General features: G+C 39.2%; 2 protein-coding genes and 1 long non-coding RNA gene across 8 annotated transcripts; 2 read left to right on the forward strand and 1 right to left on the reverse strand.

Annotated features, from left to right (window-relative positions):
* Window positions 1-4,310: 4,310 nt before the first annotated feature.
* Window positions 4,311-5,555, forward strand: LOC110928338. The gene has a single exon (XM_022171402.1). It carries the CDS (start codon window positions 4,311-4,313, stop codon window positions 5,553-5,555), a length of 1,245 nt encoding a protein of 414 aa, XP_022027094.1.
* A 2,878-nt stretch (window positions 5,556-8,433) lies between these two features.
* On the forward strand, window positions 8,434-10,201 carry LOC110935057. Its single transcript, XR_002588835.1, has 4 exons — window positions 8,434-8,515; window positions 8,593-8,671; window positions 8,768-8,885; window positions 10,021-10,201. It is a non-coding gene; the product is annotated as an uncharacterized LOC110935057 (long non-coding RNA).
* Window positions 10,202-11,743: 1,542 nt separating this feature from the next.
* Window positions 11,744-15,728, reverse strand: LOC110943614. 6 transcript variants are annotated; one of them, XR_002594932.2, is made up of 8 exons: window positions 15,418-15,728; window positions 15,078-15,134; window positions 14,792-14,958; window positions 13,189-13,295; window positions 12,998-13,057; window positions 12,556-12,898; window positions 11,999-12,240; window positions 11,744-11,926 (listed from the first exon to the last, which is right to left on the reverse strand). XR_002594932.2 is itself a non-coding variant. In XM_035977979.1 (6 exons), the coding sequence occupies exons 2-5, from the start codon at window positions 13,216-13,218 to the stop codon at window positions 12,151-12,153; spliced, it is 510 nt and encodes a 169-aa protein (XP_035833872.1). In that variant the 5' UTR covers window positions 13,219-13,295; window positions 15,418-15,728; the 3' UTR covers window positions 11,744-11,926; window positions 11,999-12,150. The 6 variants fall into 6 exon arrangements, 1 of the variants encoding a protein (XP_035833872.1); XR_002594933.2 differs by having other exon boundaries at window positions 12,998-13,044; window positions 14,739-14,958; XR_002594935.2 differs by having other exon boundaries at window positions 11,999-12,235; window positions 14,739-14,958.
* Between the last annotated feature and the right edge of the window lie 2,373 nt (window positions 15,729-18,101).

The following is an 18,101-nucleotide window of genomic DNA, read 5'->3' on the forward strand; positions in this document are numbered from 1 at the left end:
AGAGGACCCCTCATATTATGGGCATTTAACTGTAAAATGGGGCCCTCCACAAATTTCACACATATTTTCTAGACTCAATATAAATAAAATAAAAGAAAACTAAAAGACACGAACAATTAGACTCCTACGACTCAATATACAAAAGCAAGTAGCACGTATGATGTCAGTTAAGTTCAAATAAAGTAATCAACGCAATTGCCAAAGAGTCCCCGGCAACGACGCCAAAAACTTGATGTGTGTTAAACAGACTATAAAAATTAACTAAATTAGACTCTCTAAGCTAGACACTACAAAGCTTTAAATTCTAGACTCGATAGGTTCAAGGGTTGAATGGACCTATATAAGGGGTGAGTTCCTAGATCAATACAACTCCATGAGACTTATTATCAATAGCAAAGAAGTCTCATAGACAGGTTTGAACAGCCTACCCCAAATGTTCCTTAAGCCTTAGAAACAGGCTTACGAAATCAAACAAAAACAAGAAAACAAATAGGATAGGTGCTATGCCTTCTTGTTAAAAATACCAAGGCTAAGTGACTATAGCACTGAACCCTTTAAGGTATAAAAAACATAAGGACAACACAAACTCGACAAAGACAAAGTTATAAGAAAACAAAACAATGTAACTTGAATGAAAAATTTTAAACACAAACAAAGTCAAACCAAAGCACTAGGAAGCCTTCAAGGCTTCAAGTCCCCGAGATAACAACTTGAAACCTCAAAGGTTTCAATCTATCTATAGATAGCCAAAAAGCTTAAAAGTTTAAGACCAACCAAGCTGCCTTAACAAAATAGGCACAAGTATAAAAACACAAAAAAATAGTTGAACATAATATCATAACAAAGAAAGCCCTGAAAGACTTTCAACAAAGCACAAGTTAAAACAAGTCCTACTGACTTGCAAGTTTGGATATTGTTAAAGCGGCCATACAGGCCTAAAAGCACAACCACATAACAGGAACCTTAGGGGTTCCTGCAAAACCTAATATTGTTCAAAGTTAGCATTACAAACCACAAATTGCTTTTTTAGTGCTAAGAAAGCTACGAATATCCGTTAAACATTGGCAGAAGGCTTGGAAACCCCGGAACCTTCAGCCTTGGCCTTCTTTGCTTTCTTGGACTTCTTAGCTTTTGCACCACCATCACCACCTACTGCTGAAGCCTCCAAGCTTGCATCGTTCGAAGCATCAGGCACACTTGAAAGAATGTCATCACTATCTCCTGAGTAGGATCTTTTCTTCGAAAGAGAACCCAAGACTTCAGCACAGACTTTTTCATTAAGGCCCTCCGGTTTCAAGTCCTGTAACACAGCAAGAGGCTTACCAAAACAAGAAGAAACCTGATGAATATAAGGATAGGTCAGCCTCTCCATCTGTTCAACAGAGCCCTAAAAAACATCAGAAGCTTCAGGACGAAACAAAGGAGACTTTTCCAGAGGATGCCCAGCTTCATGTTTCTTATAACCAGCGATGAGACCTTGATGTTTTCCCAAGCTAAGCAACTTAGTATAAACTTCACAAAGAGCAGAGTTAAATTCAGCAGAGTGAAGCAGATAAGTAACAACTTGTTGAAAACCCTGCTCAATCAACCATTGGTTATCGCTGGTAGCCCGGGAAACCAAAGCCTTCAAGCTTTCCTTCTCCTCATCAAAGGCTTTCTAAGCAACAGACAAAGCCTCCTTACCCGCCTTGAGCTTCAACCGATCGGCCTCAAAGCTTTTCTTAAAATCACTCATTTCAATCTCGTGCTGCTTAGACAAATCATCAACCTTTTTTGATCAAGCCTCTTCTTTCTCAGCAAATCCATTTATCTCCTTCTTCATCGCGGCCATTGAAGATTTCATCTTATCTTTCTTCTTAGAAAATTCTTCATATTCCTCCATCCATTGATGAAAACGGGCAACACCCTGAGGAAGCATGGCAGCAAGGTTGCAGGTACTCAGAATCATGTGAGATAACATCATGTCATCATCCATCTCAGAAATAGTATTATGAACTGAAGGAGGAACAATGTGACTCAGAGCATCTTCACAAACAGCAGCATCCTTGAAACTGTTATCAATTTTCACCGACCAACCTGGCACATAAACTGCATCCGAATCCAACCCTTCAACATCCCTGCTTGAAGAACCCTGAACAGGGGTAGCAATAACCTTTTTGGCTGAAGCCTTTTTGCCATGAACAACTAGTTTCTTCTCTTTTTCAGAACCCACTTCAACACCTTGATCCCCAGAAGCTTCGATATCATCGCTCAACTCCACCGGTTCGGTAGAGGTGGATTGAGGAACACCCTTCAAACGACGGGTAGATCGCCGGGTTGAAGCCTTGGGAACAATAGGTTTGGAAAAACCCTTCACATTGGAAACACTAACATAACCCGAACCATCGAACCTTAGTTCAGCAGTCCTAACTACAACGTTTTCATCAGGAAGGAACAGATGGGACATCCTCATACACAACATCAGAAGTGTCGTCACTCTTGATAAAATCCAGGGCAGACATAACTACAAATAACAAAAAACAAAATTCATAAGACATAAATAAAGAAGAATGCAAAGATGGCAAACAAGGAAAATGCATATCGGTGCCACTTCTCATTAGAACCGGATCCCGATCGGCCTTTTCCCACAAATCACTAACCCCTAACATAACTAGCAAATGTTCAGGGAAAGGACGAACCCTCGAAGGGCATACCCGGATGGCTTTGAGAAAAGCGTCATTCAACTTAGACTCAGAGGGCTCCAGTTCATTGAGAATGACATCCGGGTGCCTCCACACCATTTTAAATGGGAGAATACAGTCAGAAACCCAGAAAAAGCGATCCTTCTAAGTTCCGAGTGTTGTAACCATAGACGAAATAAGACAAGCATCAGCCTTGGAAGTTTCAAAGGTGAACCAATCACCGTTTTTAGCCAATCGGAAAAAACGGCGAAAAAGCAAAAGTGAAGGATCATACCCAAGGGCATGACATAAAACTTCGAAATGTAAAACCCTAGCCATACCATTTGGGTGGATCTGGCCAAAAGAGACTCAGTAATACTCCAATAAATTTAGAACAAAGAGGGAAAACGGATGACGGAGATTCGAAAACTCAAAATGACGGCAGTAAAGAGCAATAAGACCAGCCGGACATTTGTCAATAGGAACATCACAAGCAAGAGCAGTCGGTTTAAACATTTTCCCAATACCATATTCCTTACAAAATAATTCTACCTCTTCTTGGGTTAATCGAGAAAGGGACTTTGCCAAATCCTTACGAGCACCCATTTTACAAGAAAATATGAAGAAAGTAAGGAAATAAAGATGAAGTCGGAACTAACCTTGAAGAGAAGAAGGGAAATTGTAGAGAAAACTTGAAAAGATAACGTGGAAATTAAATGATATCTCCAAATATAAAACTCAAATAGTAGTGATAATTGCAAACGGTTACTTTCTGCAAAACCGCCGCCCTATGAACTGCCACACATCAATCAAGTCAGTTGTCAGAGATTTAAATTTCAAAAATTAACTGCCTCCAACCCTTTAAGCCTTCAAGCTTTGAACCCTTAAAGCCTTTAGTCAATAAAACACGTGTATAAAAGTCAGAAGTCTTTGAGCTGATCTCCCAAAAACCTCTGACTAACGGGGGTAGCCCAAGACAAAATAAAATGACTAAAATACATAAGTGGCCAAAGGGTTAAACGGTTCAAAGGTTAAAAAGCTGAGGAGGTGAAGTAAAGCAATGTGAGAACAGTAAATGGTCACATCTCCACCAACTCACCAGTCGCAAAAGCAATGCAGGTCCACAGAACACACTCTATTATCCAGGGGTCGCAAAACTAAATGTAACGAAAAACTATACAAACTAACACGAATAAAAGATGTATTTTGCAATACATCAAACTTCCGCACACTTACTCTGTTTTCGTCCTTGAAAAAGAATTATGCAACGGAATCAGAGACAGATAAATACTCGGGTCAAAAACTTATTTATACTTGTTAAAATCAAAACTTGTGTTAGCCGCGATTGCAAATATGCCTGTCCCTTTAAACCCAAATCCGGTTCTAAGCCCCTTATCATGCGAATTTAGTTTGAGTGCGGTCAATCTACCTAGGGTCTCACGCTAGGATCTACGGTCCACTAATCCCACCTCAAGCTTATAGAACAAAAGGAACGATCACTGGACCAATTCCCAACTATCTTATATCAAAACCAAGAGAATTTAAAAGAAATTTTGTGCTCCTAACGAAATTGAGAAGATTGAGAAAGAGTTCCTAACTTTCAAAGCAGGGAAATTGTCACACCAGGAGTATACTTCCAGATACATTGAGATGGCACGTCTCATACCGTACATGTCTAGGAATGATGAAATGGGGAAGAAACATTACATTCAGGGGTTGCCTGATAAGGATAGGCACTTGGTAAAGGCTCATGCTCCTCTTGATTTTGATGCAGCAGTTGAGCTAAGTGCGACTCTTTACGATGATGTATTAGCAGTTGAAGAGAAGATGGAGGAACCAGAAAAGAAGTGGGTTGGGTCGAATAAGAGGTTTAGGGGTGAACATGGGGATACAGTTGATAAGCGGGTTAAAACTGAGAACTTGGGTACATGCAGGAAGTGCAGAAAAACACACTCTGGGGAGTGCTCAATGAAGAGCATTCTTTGTTTCCGTTGTGGGCAAACGAGACACTTTGCTAATGATTGTAAGGCTGGCCCCAAGTGTTACAAATGTGGGGGTTTTGGGCACATATCCAGAGAATGCAAGGGCAAAAAGGGCGAGGGGTCAAGCAAGGGTCATGCTGAGGACAAGAAAGACGATGTGAAACCGAAGGCAAATGCACGGGCCTTCACGATGACTAAGGCTGAGGCAAAGACTGATCCGAATGTTGTTTCAGGTACATTCCTGGTTAATGATGTTCCTGCTTCTGTGTTATTTGACTCTGGGGCCAGTAGGAGCTTTGTGGCCCATTCCTTTTATGGTAAATTGCGTAGAATGCCTAGGAACATTGAGGAACCATTTTGTGTTGAAACTGCTGTGGGTCAACCTACTAGTGTGACTGATGCTTTAGATGATTGTTTTATTGATTTGGAAGGTCATAGGTTCCCTGCTAGACTGTTTATCATTACGTTGGGTGGCTTTGATGTGGTATTGGGAATGGATTGGCTGTCCGCATTTAATGCAGATATCGTTTGTCGGGAAAAATTGATACGATTGACGTCATTAGAAGGGAGTCTTGTGACAGTTTATGGCGATAAGGTGTGCTCTTCGCCGAAAATCATTTCTATGATGAAGGCGGTAAAATTCTTGAGGCGAGGGTGTGGAGCTTACTTGGTATATGTCATCGATGATGTTGTGGAACGTAAGGAGTTGGCAGATATGCCTGTGGTGTGTGACTTCCCTGATGTTTTTCCTGATGATTTGACGGGAGTGCCACCAGAACGGGAAATTGAGTTCCAAACTGACTTACTGCCAGGAGCTCAGCCAGTTGCCATAGCGCCTTACCGTCTGGCTCCGACCGAAATGAAAGAGTTGATGGAGCAGCTTCAGGACCTTTTGGATAAAGGATTCATCTGATCGAGCATCTCTCCGTGGGGTGCTCCGGTGTTGTTTGTGAAGAAAAAGATGGTAGCATGCGTATGTGCATTGACTACTGGGAGTTGAATAAACTCACGGTGAAAAACAAATATCCTTTGGCATGCATCGTCAATTTATTTGATCAGCTACAGGGAGCGAAGTGGTTTTCGCGAATTGATTTGAGGTCAGGTTAGCATCAGTTGCGGGTAAGAGAGGAAGACATTCCGAAGACAGCTTTTCGTACGCGCTATGGTCATTATGAGTTTCTGGTAATGTCGTTTGGGTTAACAAATGCCCCTGCGACATTTATGTATTTGATGAATCGGGTGTGCCGCCCGATGTTGGATCGGTCAGTGATTGTGTTTATTAACGACATCTTGATTTACTCTAAGAGTGAAGAGGATCACACAGTTCACTTGCGAGAAGTGTTAGCGATGCTACGGAAGGAGAAACTTTATGCTAAGTTCTCCAAGTGTGCTTTTTGGTTACGCGAGGTTCAGTTTTTGGGGCACGTTATTAATTCAGAAGGGATCATGGTGGATCCTGCTAAGATAGAGGTAATAGTGAAGTGGAGTCCTCCTAAGACACCATCAGAAATTCGCAGCTTTTTGGGTCTCGCGGGCTACTACGGGAGATTTATTCAGGATTTCTCCAAGCTAGCAACGCCATTGACTCGGTTGACAAGGAAAGAGGCCAAATTTGTATGGGGTGCGGAGTAGGAAACCGCATTCGAGGTGCTAAAGAAGATATTGACTAAAGCTCCGGTTTTGACATTACCGGAGGGAACATATGACTTAGTAGTGTATTCAGATGCTTCATAACAGGGACTGGGTTGTGTTTTGATGCAGCGTGGGAGGGTGATAGCCTACGCTTCGCGTCAGTTGAAAACTCATGAGGTTAACTACCCTACTCATGATTTGGAGCTGGCGGCAGTGGTGTTTGCCCTTAAGATTTGGAGACATTATTTGTACGGTATAAAGTGCACTATATACACGGACCACAAGAGTTTGAAATATTTCTTTGAGCAGAAAGAGTTGAACATGAGACAACGGAGATGGCTCGAATTGATTAAGGACTACGACTGTGAAATCCTTTATCACCCTGGGAAAGCGAATGTGGTCGCTGACGCATTGAGTCGTAAGGAGAGACACGCACCCATTCGAGTAAGGTCATGCCAATTGATTGTAACTCCGGATTTCTTGGTACAGTTGAAAGAAGCGCAAACTAAGGCATTGCGTGAGGATAGGTTGAAGGGCGAACGAGTATTCGGCCAGCACGGGATGTTGACCGAAAATAACCAAGGTATTAGATCGATGGGTAATCGCATGTGGGTGCTGGTTTTCGGTGGGTTTAGAGAGAAGATACTCGAGGAGGCTCATAAGTCAAGATATTCGATTCATCCAGGGGCCACCAAGATGTATCAGGATTTGAGGAGGGATTACTGGTGGCCGGGTATGAAGTATGACGTGACCCAGTATGTGCGAAAGTGTTTGACGTGTCTCCAGGTGAAAGCAGAGCATCAAAAACCGTATGGGAAGATTCAGCCGTTAGAGATTCCCGAATGGAAATGGGAACACATTACTATGGATTTTATCACAAAACTACCAAAGACATCGAAGCGTCATGACACTATATGGGTGATTGTAGATAGACTAACAAAGAGCGCTCATTTTCTGCCAATCCGTGAAGCATTCTCCTTTGAGCAGCTATCAGACTTGTTTGTAAACGAAATTATTGCTCGACACGGGGTACCAGTGTCAATCGTGTCGGACAGAGACACACGGTTTACGTCTAAATTTTGGAAGAGGTTCAACCAAGCTATGGGGACTCGTTTGCATATTAGCACCGCATACCATCCTTAGACTGATGGACAATCGGAACGAACTATACAAACACTTGAAGATATGCTTAGGTCTTGTGTTATTGATTTTGGTGGTAGTTGGGATAGCCATCTGCCATTGGCAGAATTTTCTTATAACAACAGCTATCATGCCACCATTAGGATGTCGCCTTACGAGATGCTTTATGGGCGGAGGTGTAGAACCCCGTTGTGTTGGGGTGAAATTGGTCAGAAAGAGTTAGGGAGTCTGGATGTGGTTAAGGCCACATCAGAAAAATTTGATGAGATTAAAGCTAGAATGAAAGCCGCGCAAGATAGACAAAAGTCTTATGCTGACAAACGACGTCGACCTATAGAATTCAATGTTGGGGACCGGGTTATGCTTAAAGTCTCCCCATGGAAAGGTGTTATCAGGTTTCGGAAGCGAGGCAAGTTAAGACCGCGGTATATTGGACCGTTAAGAATTTTGGCACGCATTGGTGAGGATGCCTATAGATTGGAATTGCCAGATGAGTTAGCAGGGATACATCCCACATTTCATGTGTCCCACCTACGCAACTGTTTAGCGGATGAAAATGCACATTTACCGCTGAATGACGTAGAAATTGATGAGAGATTGAACTACATCGAACAACCGGTAGCAATATTGGACCGGAAGGAAAGGCATTTAAGAAACAAAGTTATTCCTTTGGTTAAAGTACAATGGAGGCACAGGAAGGGGTCTGAGGCTACCTGGGAGCCTGAAGCAGAGATGCAAGAGCTCTATCCGCATTTGTTTTCTAGTACAGAAGGTTTCGGGGACGAAACCCCTTTAAGGGGCTAGACTTGTAACGTCCCTAGTTCTCACATATGTTGTACATTATGTATATTGTGAATTTATGGATACCAAACAACTTTGGGGTGCAAGTGGTAATTAGTAAAACTTGTAAGTTATGTAGCTTTGGAAGAAAGCTACAACAAGTGTTAACTCAGGGGGTTTTAATGTAAGTGTCATTATCACATTCCATATTTAAGACCTACCATCGTGAACCGTCAATTCTCATAACCACTTTCACCAAGCCTTGCGGCGTTGATCAGAAAGGAAGGAAAAGACTTCGAGCGTCTGGTTCATCAAACCCAGGTATGATGATGAATTGAACTTGATCTTTGTCATGGTTTTAATTATATATGGAGGTTAACGAGAATGTTATTGATTAGGGTGTCGTGGGGTGCGGTAGACAGCGACAGGCAAAGAAACGAAAGACGGTTGGTTTCTTGGTTCTCCTCCGATTCTGAGGTAACGCATACATCTCGATTTAAATTACGGGTAAGTTTATCGTCTTGACCGAGGCTCGTTATGAAGCGAATAACGATGGATCGTATAATTCTTTAGGGTATCGTGTGTTCTTGACGGTGCACGATTCCTCCGTTAGAAGCGAGTCTCTAGTTGGTGATCACACGCGGTTCGTGAAACGATCTTGGTTTTGGACAATCCTCTCAAGCAATCATAGGTACCCCGTCTGTGTGTAGTGTTTATAATTAGTTCATGGCTTGGGGTTGGGGTAAAAACTGATAAGGGTTTAATATGGATACGGTTCGGATGGTTGACGATGTAGTCGTGCATATGGTGATGGTTCATGCGCAAGGGATTGGGGTGTGGTTTGGATGTTGCAGGGTTTTTTTTTTTTTTTTTGTATACATGCTTGAAGAAATCAACAGTTGCATGTATATGATAATAATATTAGTGGCATGAATCGTAAATAAAATGAATGGGAAGGGTTGTTTAAAGTAAGTCATGGATATGGGTGTTTTATGACATTCATGGGTTTATAATTATAGAATCTTAAGGTACTGAGGATAAATATCCATTTATATATGTATGGTGCTCACGCATGAATTTCATGCATGAAGTCACTATGGCATGCATACAACTAAGCTTATATGGGTTTGGCAGAAGGGTGTTATTGTTAAGGAACTACTTAAATGAAAGACATGAATCAGACGAATAGGTTATGATACAGTTTGTAAACGTGTAGGTCGTTGAGCTCGTTCTAGGGTTCGTTCTTCTCTACAGTTTACTAGCTTTGTCAACTTGTGCACTTCATTAAGGCTACTTCTATCACCCATCTTTCCATGTTTTATTTGTTTTGGGCTGAAATACATGCTTAAGTGATTCTAAATTTAGTAGGCATACGTGTATTTTGTGCGAGAGCTTGATTTGAAATAATTGTTTGCCTACGTGTACTATTTTATTTATTTAGTTATTTGAGGGCATCGGGTCCTCAGTCATTGCTTTCGGGGTGGCGACGGTTATGCGGGATGGGAAGCGACAACCCAAGCGGTGGAGTCGATGCGACCCAATTGCCGTTACCTTCGGGGTAGCGACGGATTATGTGTGATGTTGTTGAGATCTTCGGGGTCGCAACGGTTTGTGTTAGGTCGCATTATGTGACCTAGGCATGTAGTCCTGTACTTATGCCAAACTAGTATTTTAAAAAGGAAATGACGATTTGCGAACTATTTTATTAGAACCGGAATGGGTTCAAAGGTTTTGAACTAAAATGTTTAAAAGAACATTCATTATAAAAAAACTTATTACTATAGAACTCACTCAATGTAATTGACGATTTTTAGCATGTATTTCAGGTAAGAAGAAGATTTGAATGTTGGCGGCTCTTGGGTATTGGCAGCGGTTACCCGGCATCTTTTAATGTTTTGGCATTTCTCGTGTTTTGAACAATTAACACACTTTAGTCGTTTTAGTACTTTGAAGTTTGTTCGTGCTTTATTAAATTTTTCCGCTGCGTATTGATGACATTTTGGTCTAGAACTATGTTTGCTTATCGTATTACCAACGAGTTGGGTTCCCGAGTTTGGGGCCTTACACCAACTCGGATTACTTAGGCTTCGGTACTTTTTTACTTTCTTTGCAAGTTCGATTTCACACATCCTAGCGGTAATCCGGCTGTAGAGTCACTATCCCCAACCCAGACTACATAGAAATGCGCTACTTTCATTTAGTTAATAGCTCATTATTTTTTTCATATTTTTTTCGCATGATCACAAACTCTAATGGTTTTAACTCATAACGGTGCCCCTTATACTCTTATTGGCAGTTTTGATTTCCCATATCTCCGAGGCGAAAACCCACTAATAGACCGACAATTAAGGTAATATTAACTCAAAGGGACCTAAAACCAAACCCGTGCCTATCCACACATCCCTAACTAGACACAAGCTCGATTTATTTAAATCTCATATTATTATTAGTTGAACCCGAGCAAAAACTCATCTTTTCTATCATTTTCCGTATTAATTTTGCAAACTTCTTATTTCAAAGGACATTTTCTGATTTTTTTCAAATTTTTTATTTTTAAATCTTTTAATTAATTTTTTTTATTTTTTTATATTTTTTATTTTTTTTTATTTTTCAAATTTTTATGACTCAAGACTCTACTAACTAAGACCCTAAATGATAGTTTTCTATCCCCACACTTAAACTCTACATTGCCCTCAATGTAGGATGGAAACCGACTCAAAAGACTAAAATAAATAAGAAATAAAAGACAAAGGGAAAATCGGTAAGGACTTAGCTGGTAATATAACGCATAAGCTTCACAAACTTTCGTCCATTCCAGCTCGATCGTATAGCATTTCGGTCGCGATCGGCTTTGACTCTGACTGGTACCACTATAAGAAAACTGGGTTTTTAGTACGCGCAAAAGCGTCCTAAAATGCTATTTTATAGGACCTTTCATTTAATAGGACCAACGGTAAAAGCGTTTCATGTAAAGGGGTCGTAATAAGTCCCGGAACTAAAAAAGCGTCCTAACATCTCAAATAAAATTATGAAACCAATTTTATGGTCGCATAATATGTCTTTGAACAATCAAAATAGTGTCCTAAGAAAAACATATTGGGACACTTTTACGATGTTCTAAGATGTGCTTACATACTTTTAATCTTTTGATACACTTATAAACGTCCTTAGAAATTAATTGATAGGACCCTTATGATGTAACATTATAGCTAATTTAGTACCAAGAAAAGGGTCCTAATAGACTAAATAAGATTATGAAACCAATTTTACGGTCGCATAATATGTTTACAGACAACTTAAATAGTGTCTTAACAAGAACATATTAGGACACTTTTACAATGTTCTAATATGCGATTACCTACTTTTAATCTTTTGATACACATACAAACGTCCTTAAAAATTAATTTATAGGACCCTTACGATGTAACGGTATAGTTACTTTGATATCAAGAAAATAGTCCTAATATCCCAAATAAGAGTATAAAAAGAATTTTATAAACAGATCATCAACATATAATATCTTAATAGTTATTGTATAACATCAACTAATGAAAGAAATAAAACTTCATTATATTTCACATAAGCATGTTTATAACAAAAGCACTAACCATAATAAGTTATAACATTATTTAACATAAAGTCTTAACATTTAACAAAGAAATTAAGAGCAATTAAAGAAATAAGAAGCATAAAATCTTGAGTCATCATGCGTCCTCAATCATCATGGACTACCTACATCCATGTATAAGCATTAAGTTCCATGATATTATCATTATTTATATCACAAGTTTAACAAATACATACCGAGATGAATGGATAGGGCCATGCGATGGATGCACCAATACAATCTTGAATTGTAGAAAATAAACCATATGGTCTTACCAAGTTTTCATCTTTTTTTATTGGTACTTGAACGTTTACCTCACACCATTTTGGTCCAATCTTTGTACCACCAACTAGATCATTGGGTCCAAGCTCTGGACCCTTCCTCTTGCTACAGTATCGGTAGAGTTTAGAATGCTTTTGAGAAAAACTTCATCTCTGACCTAGATTTTAGTTTTCAACAAGTATTTATTAAACTCTAGTCATAATAGTGCAAAAAATCATTTTACAAAAAAATTAATAAAGTTTTACACTAGCAGGCTAACATTATTATAAATAAACTAAGGAAAAATGGTTTTTATTAATCCCACATTTACAAACAAGAATAGCCACCACCACACTACACACTAATCCTTTGTAGTGGAACTTTTAGTTGTTGATGTTATTCATGATGAAAAACTAATAGGATTAAAGATGAAGCAGATTACTATTGTGGTCATGTAATAGGTGGAACACTAAAGATTTATATAGAAAAATACCCGTAAACGTTGATGTCCATTGGTTACATTGGGGAAATGTTGTGATGCAAGAGGTTGAACACTAGAACCACCCCTCGACCCTTCCATCTCTAATACTTGGGCTCGTAACTGGACCACAGTACTAGTAAGTTCTTCACATTGAGACTTCAATTGGATGTTTTCTCTATGACATGCCGAATGACTTGGTATTACACCCCAAACATCAGCAGCACGAACACCCAGACCATATATAACGGCATCACCATTTCGATCATTACCCATTACTTTAGAAAAAAACATCATCTGGTCCAGGCTTATCGATCGAGCCCTCGGGAAGATTAGAACTAAGTTGTTGCATCTGTGCCTATATTAGACATAGTAACAAAAATAAGGTAAGTATTTTTAACAGCATCAAGAACACAGAGAAAAAATATGTGTATGAATATATAAGCATATTACTTACAATTGCATATGAAACCAAACTCTCGATCCCTTGTACACTCTCTTTGTCTATAAACCAGATCTATTAGAAAAAATAGGTGATGATATGAAAAGGCATATGAAACCATTAATGGATGATTAAACTACATTAAGAGATTAAATAGGCTATGGGTCAACCCAACCCAATATAAAACATAACCAGACACTACTCACTTGATTTCTTCTATGTTCGCCTCTTTTCATCGTTCATTAAACAAAATTTTCAGCTTGTCTTTCGTTTTAGTAAACGCCACACGCCACTGCTGCTAAGCTTCTTCTACCTGGAAAAGTAAATGAGTCAAATTATTTTGGATGCAACAGTAGATCATGGCTCAACTTGGACTAGGCTCATTAATATTCATTGATCAACTTTTACTAATTCTAATTAGTATTTTTATAAGGTTATATACAATAACATAATGTACGCACACAATATATAATAGTTATTTTATCATAATCTTTTAAGATTATTATATATATATATATATATATATATATATATATAATAGGTTCGTTTTGAGCTCGATTAAGCTCGGCTCATTTCGAGCTTTCTACTAGCTAGCTGATCTCGAGTAGCCCGGCTTTTACACCCCTAGTTGTAAAACAAGGTCTTCTTCACTAGACAAGTAACTGAACTTAGATGTTGGCAGCATAATTCCACACCAAATATCACAAAAAAAAGCCAAAATTGATATTTTAAACTGACCTTGTAAGCAAGAAATAACGTGTTACAGAAAATAGTCTCAGTTAAGCAAATGCAATTAGTTATACAAGTAAAGTCTCAATCTATGTTGTCAAAAGCGCAAAAAGCGCGCGCCTAGGCGCACCAATAGCGCCTGGTGGCAGCCTAGGCGCAAAAATGGGTTTTTTTGAAAAAAAACTGCCTGAGGCGCAAAAAAGGCGCACAAAAACGGCACGGCCTGAGGCGCAGCGCACAGCAGAAAAAATTAAAAAAAAACGAAACTGAACTGGGTTACGAGGGTCCGGGCTTTTCGGAGCTGCATGAGTTCAACCAATTTGCACAGTGAGCGACTTAACTTTTCAACCAAAAAACAAAAACGGCACGGCCTGAGGCGCAGCGCACAGCAGGTGCGGGCACGCATGAGTTCAACCAAATTCAACCTCAGAGTAGTGAAGACTTGTGGTAAAACATGTCATAAAGCTACAATAGAGTAGTGAAGACTTTACCTTATAAACAACCACTCACTTTGTCCCCACACCGATGTGGGACAAAGTATTTACCACATTTTAAGACTTTTATTCACACACCCAAAACTTACAACATATAAGTCCTAAACTTTTGCTACTAACTATTAGCTCCATGATCTTAAATGGCATGTATAATAGTTTTTTTAATTATATATGTGGAATCTTATTTATTTTCAAAGCATAACATATTTTTTTTCTCTATGTGCGCTTTTCTTAAAAAAGCCCACGCTTTTTTTGCGCCTTGCGCCTAGGCTCCGGGCGAGGCCGATGCGCCTCGCCTGCGCCTTGCGTCTTTGACAACATAGGTCTCAATGGGTGGGGTCAAAAGGAATGCTTAATTTTTCAATTGCCAAGTTGTCATACAATTAGTAATCTAAATGTACCACAAAACAATTTGCACAGTGAGCAACTTAACTTTTCATTTCTTATAAGGACAACTGAATAATACCCAATTCACGAGAAAAAATGTAAATTCACAATGATAAAAACCATGTCACTTTATTGTAATTATGAACCTGCTCAATTAGGGATTTGAGAGCTGCTCGAATGGACAAGGGTAGTGGCTTACTCCCATGAAACACAAGGTCAAGAAGCTGTGATTGGTAGTGGCCCATGGCTTTCAAGTAAATTGAACCTCATTTGGAAAAATGCTTTGATTTATACATATGACAGCAAGTTGAGTGTCATCTGGCACTAGATTGAGACTTGTTTGGAGTTGAAGCATGCTCCTTCACACTAATTACCAAAGTAAGTAAATTTTTTAACTAACAGTATCATGTAAATTCACACTAAAAGTTAATTAGATATGAGTACACTAAATATCGAAATTCCAACAGTTGATTGACAAACATTACCTTCAACGACTAACTATTGTGAAATAGAATTTTTGACTTGCCAAGTCTGCAAAGAACCTGGGAAAGATAACATGTAGCATAACAAAAGGACATGGTTATCAACACTTTCATAAAACTCTATATGAATTATATCAAACTTAAGTATAAAACTTAACCAATTATATTTTAGACAACATATCTTTCTTTCGCATTGCATTGCATCAAACACCTTATGTGCGTTGTCGCAAAGTATTTAGCACATATCAATAGGGCATTACCATAGACCACAAGAATATACACGACCAAACTAAAAAATAGGCACAACGAAACAAATAACACAGAAAAAAATAACTAAATCTACCTCCAAGCGACTTTATTATCCCTTTCACTGAATAACTATTATCAAGAACTCAAAAACCCTAAGAAAAATTGAGATCCCCCAGCGACCGCTTCACTTCATTTACATCCTGAGCCGGCCCTAAACATCACCACCGCCGGAGCAGCCCCACAACAGACGATTTGAATGGTGGAAGCAACCTCTGAGTTGTTGCGGTAGGGAAGATTGAGAGCGACAGAGAAAAAAAAAAGAGGGTGATAGAAGGATGTTGATTCAGTTTAGGTTTTGAGAACGAGGGGAATTTTGGGTTTATGATGAAGGGGGAAAACTGGGCGGGGAAACTTCAACATATTTAGATCGTAGGATACGGTGGGGTGGGGGTTTGGGGCTGGCCCGACATGTGGCTTGGGTGAGATTTGCTAAGCTGACCCCATTGGTGGGCTGAGGGTTTGGGGCGTGGCCAGCCCAAACCTCCATATTTATATTTTTTAGAAACAAATTTATATTTTTTAATTGTTTTTTAAATAAAAATATATTACATAAAAAAATTCCTAGTGCTTAGAATATTTTTTCTTTATCATTTCTCTCGTCTCTAACATTAGTTCCAACTCTTCACCTGATAGGTGATCGATGGACTGAGCTAGAAATTTCATATCATCTCGTCTTTGTTTAAGGGCATCCCTATCTTATTTGCTCTTCCGAATTTCGGCACTTTGTTGTTGGAATACGTTAAATGTATCTAACTTGCATGCAATGTCTTCCAACTGATCGCTGTGTACTCCCCTACGCAAACCCGAACTCTCAACTGAAGGCGATGACGTACCCGATCTTGATTTTTGAGCACGCCTTTTTGCGGCATCTCTTCCGTATTCTCTGGCCGGTCTGGCGAATCATCCACATCGTCCTCCAACTCCTGATCTCGTGCATCCGATTGGGCTTGGGACGAGGGTGTCCTTGACCTTTTAGAAGACGTGTTAGTTTCGCTACCACTGGGGATATTCGCCCACTTGGGATGGAACTTACAAATGTCCCAACAATGCATGAAACGGAAGTTGCTTCCCACATTCGATTTGTATGTAACCAACGCATTTGTAACAAAGTCGGCTTCGGTTTCACCACTTTTTGGGTTTTGCTTTGCCTTTTGTATATAACCACTAAATTTGGTGAGTTGTCCCCTTATCTCGGTCCACTTCGAGGATAAGCTATCATATTCACGATAAAGCTCCCTTTCCATTTCTTCGTGGAATGCTTTACTTACCACATCCCACAAATAGTTTCTATGTTGAGAATTTCCTATTTTAATAAAAATAACATTTAATATATTACAAAGTTATATAATAAAAAAATAATATAAAAATAAGGGCTACAAAAATTTTAAAAATACCTAAAATTGGATGTAGATATTTCTGAACCCAAGCCATCGCCAATGCAACTTCCTCTTTAAGCACCATCTTTGTTGTTTTCGTTTGTCGCTTTCAAGTGCTTTCTCGCCCTCGGTTTTTTTTCTTGTGACTTCCATTCTTGATGGGTTTGGATGCGGAAGAACCATCGTTGGGGGGTTGAGTTTCGGGGACGGTTTCGGTTTGGGAAAGGTTGATGGGCGTTGTGGAATCGGGCCAGGTATAGAATCGTCGGTGTGAGGGAAGTTAGTATACAAACGATTCGAGATAAACGATGCGTAACCAGCCATATCCGGCATAAGGGAGTGTATTAAAAAGGGAGCAATTAGACGATTGGATGGTGGGCTAGGTGTTTCTTGGTATGCCCACGGATTGTTCGGGTTGAAACCACGATTATGAGGATTCATTTTTCGTATTGTGGTTAGATGAGATTTTTTTAAAAAATAAGATGGAGATGATTATAGGAGAGATGGAGTAGTTGTGGTAAAAAATTAATAGAAGTGTGAGTACTTATAGTGAAAAAATAATTTTTTTTAAACACATAGCCGTTGGCCAACGACTAGCCCAAAAGGCTACTTATCTTGGCCAATGAGATTTCGCCATGTCATCTTGATAGCCCTGCCCAACGCCCGGGCTGAACCCCCCGCCCAAGAGGCCTCGCCGAAACCCAAGCCCATCCGGGGTGATGACTTGGGCATTTGTACCCAACCCACGCCACAACCCCGCCCCATACCCCATAGTGTTAGATGAGAGTGACTTAGAATTAGAGAAAATTAAATGATAATAAATATATTTTAATAAGTTGATTACATTTTAATTGAAACAAATCAAATTTGTAATTTTACTTAATAATTATTTACATAAAAAAATAGCTATGAATGCGTGTATGTATGATGTATCGAAATTAACTAGATAAATTAGTGCTATTTTACTAGTAAGTTTTAGTGAAATCAAAGGTTATTAATAAAAAACTACTACATAAAGATGTGGCTAGGGTTTTGTTAAAAGGGTTTCACGAAAGAAAGAAAGTTTGGGAATTGGGAGTGAGCAGGGTTAATTGCGTACATGAGAGAAGAAATTTTAGACTATACACTATGGTGAACTTTAACCTCAACCGGTTGTCATATATCAAGAAAAGACAAAACTAAGTTATTCTAGTGTTACGACCGGATCGTTCAAGCAACCAAAGGTTGCAACCGGTTGAAACATACTATAATATATATTTTTTCTTTTGCATTATTTGTATTGTTTTATATATAGTACTATCAAATTTATATAATAAAATATTAGTTTAGGTTCGGTTGTGAA

This window comes from Helianthus annuus, chromosome 1 (assembly GCF_002127325.2).
Source record: "Helianthus annuus cultivar XRQ/B chromosome 1, HanXRQr2.0-SUNRISE, whole genome shotgun sequence".
In the NCBI taxonomy this organism is placed as follows: Eukaryota; Viridiplantae; Streptophyta; class Magnoliopsida; order Asterales; family Asteraceae; genus Helianthus; species Helianthus annuus.

Bases quoted from the DNA above. Each gene is read 5' to 3' on its own strand.
- LOC110928338 (XM_022171402.1), top strand. From the start codon at position 4,311: ATGGCACGTCTCATACCGTACATGTCTAGGAATGATGAAATGGGGAAG.
- LOC110943614 (XM_035977979.1), bottom strand. From the start codon at position 13,218: ATGAAAAGAGGCGAACATAGAAGAAATCAA. The intron at 13,045-13,188 runs GTGAGTAGTGTC...TCTGGTTTATAG, and splicing joins GCGAACATAGAAGAAATCAA to ACAAAGAGAGTGTACAAGGG. The intron at 12,899-12,997 runs GTAAGTAATATG...TGTCTAATATAG, and splicing joins GTTTGGTTTCATATGCAATT to GCACAGATGCAACAACTTAG.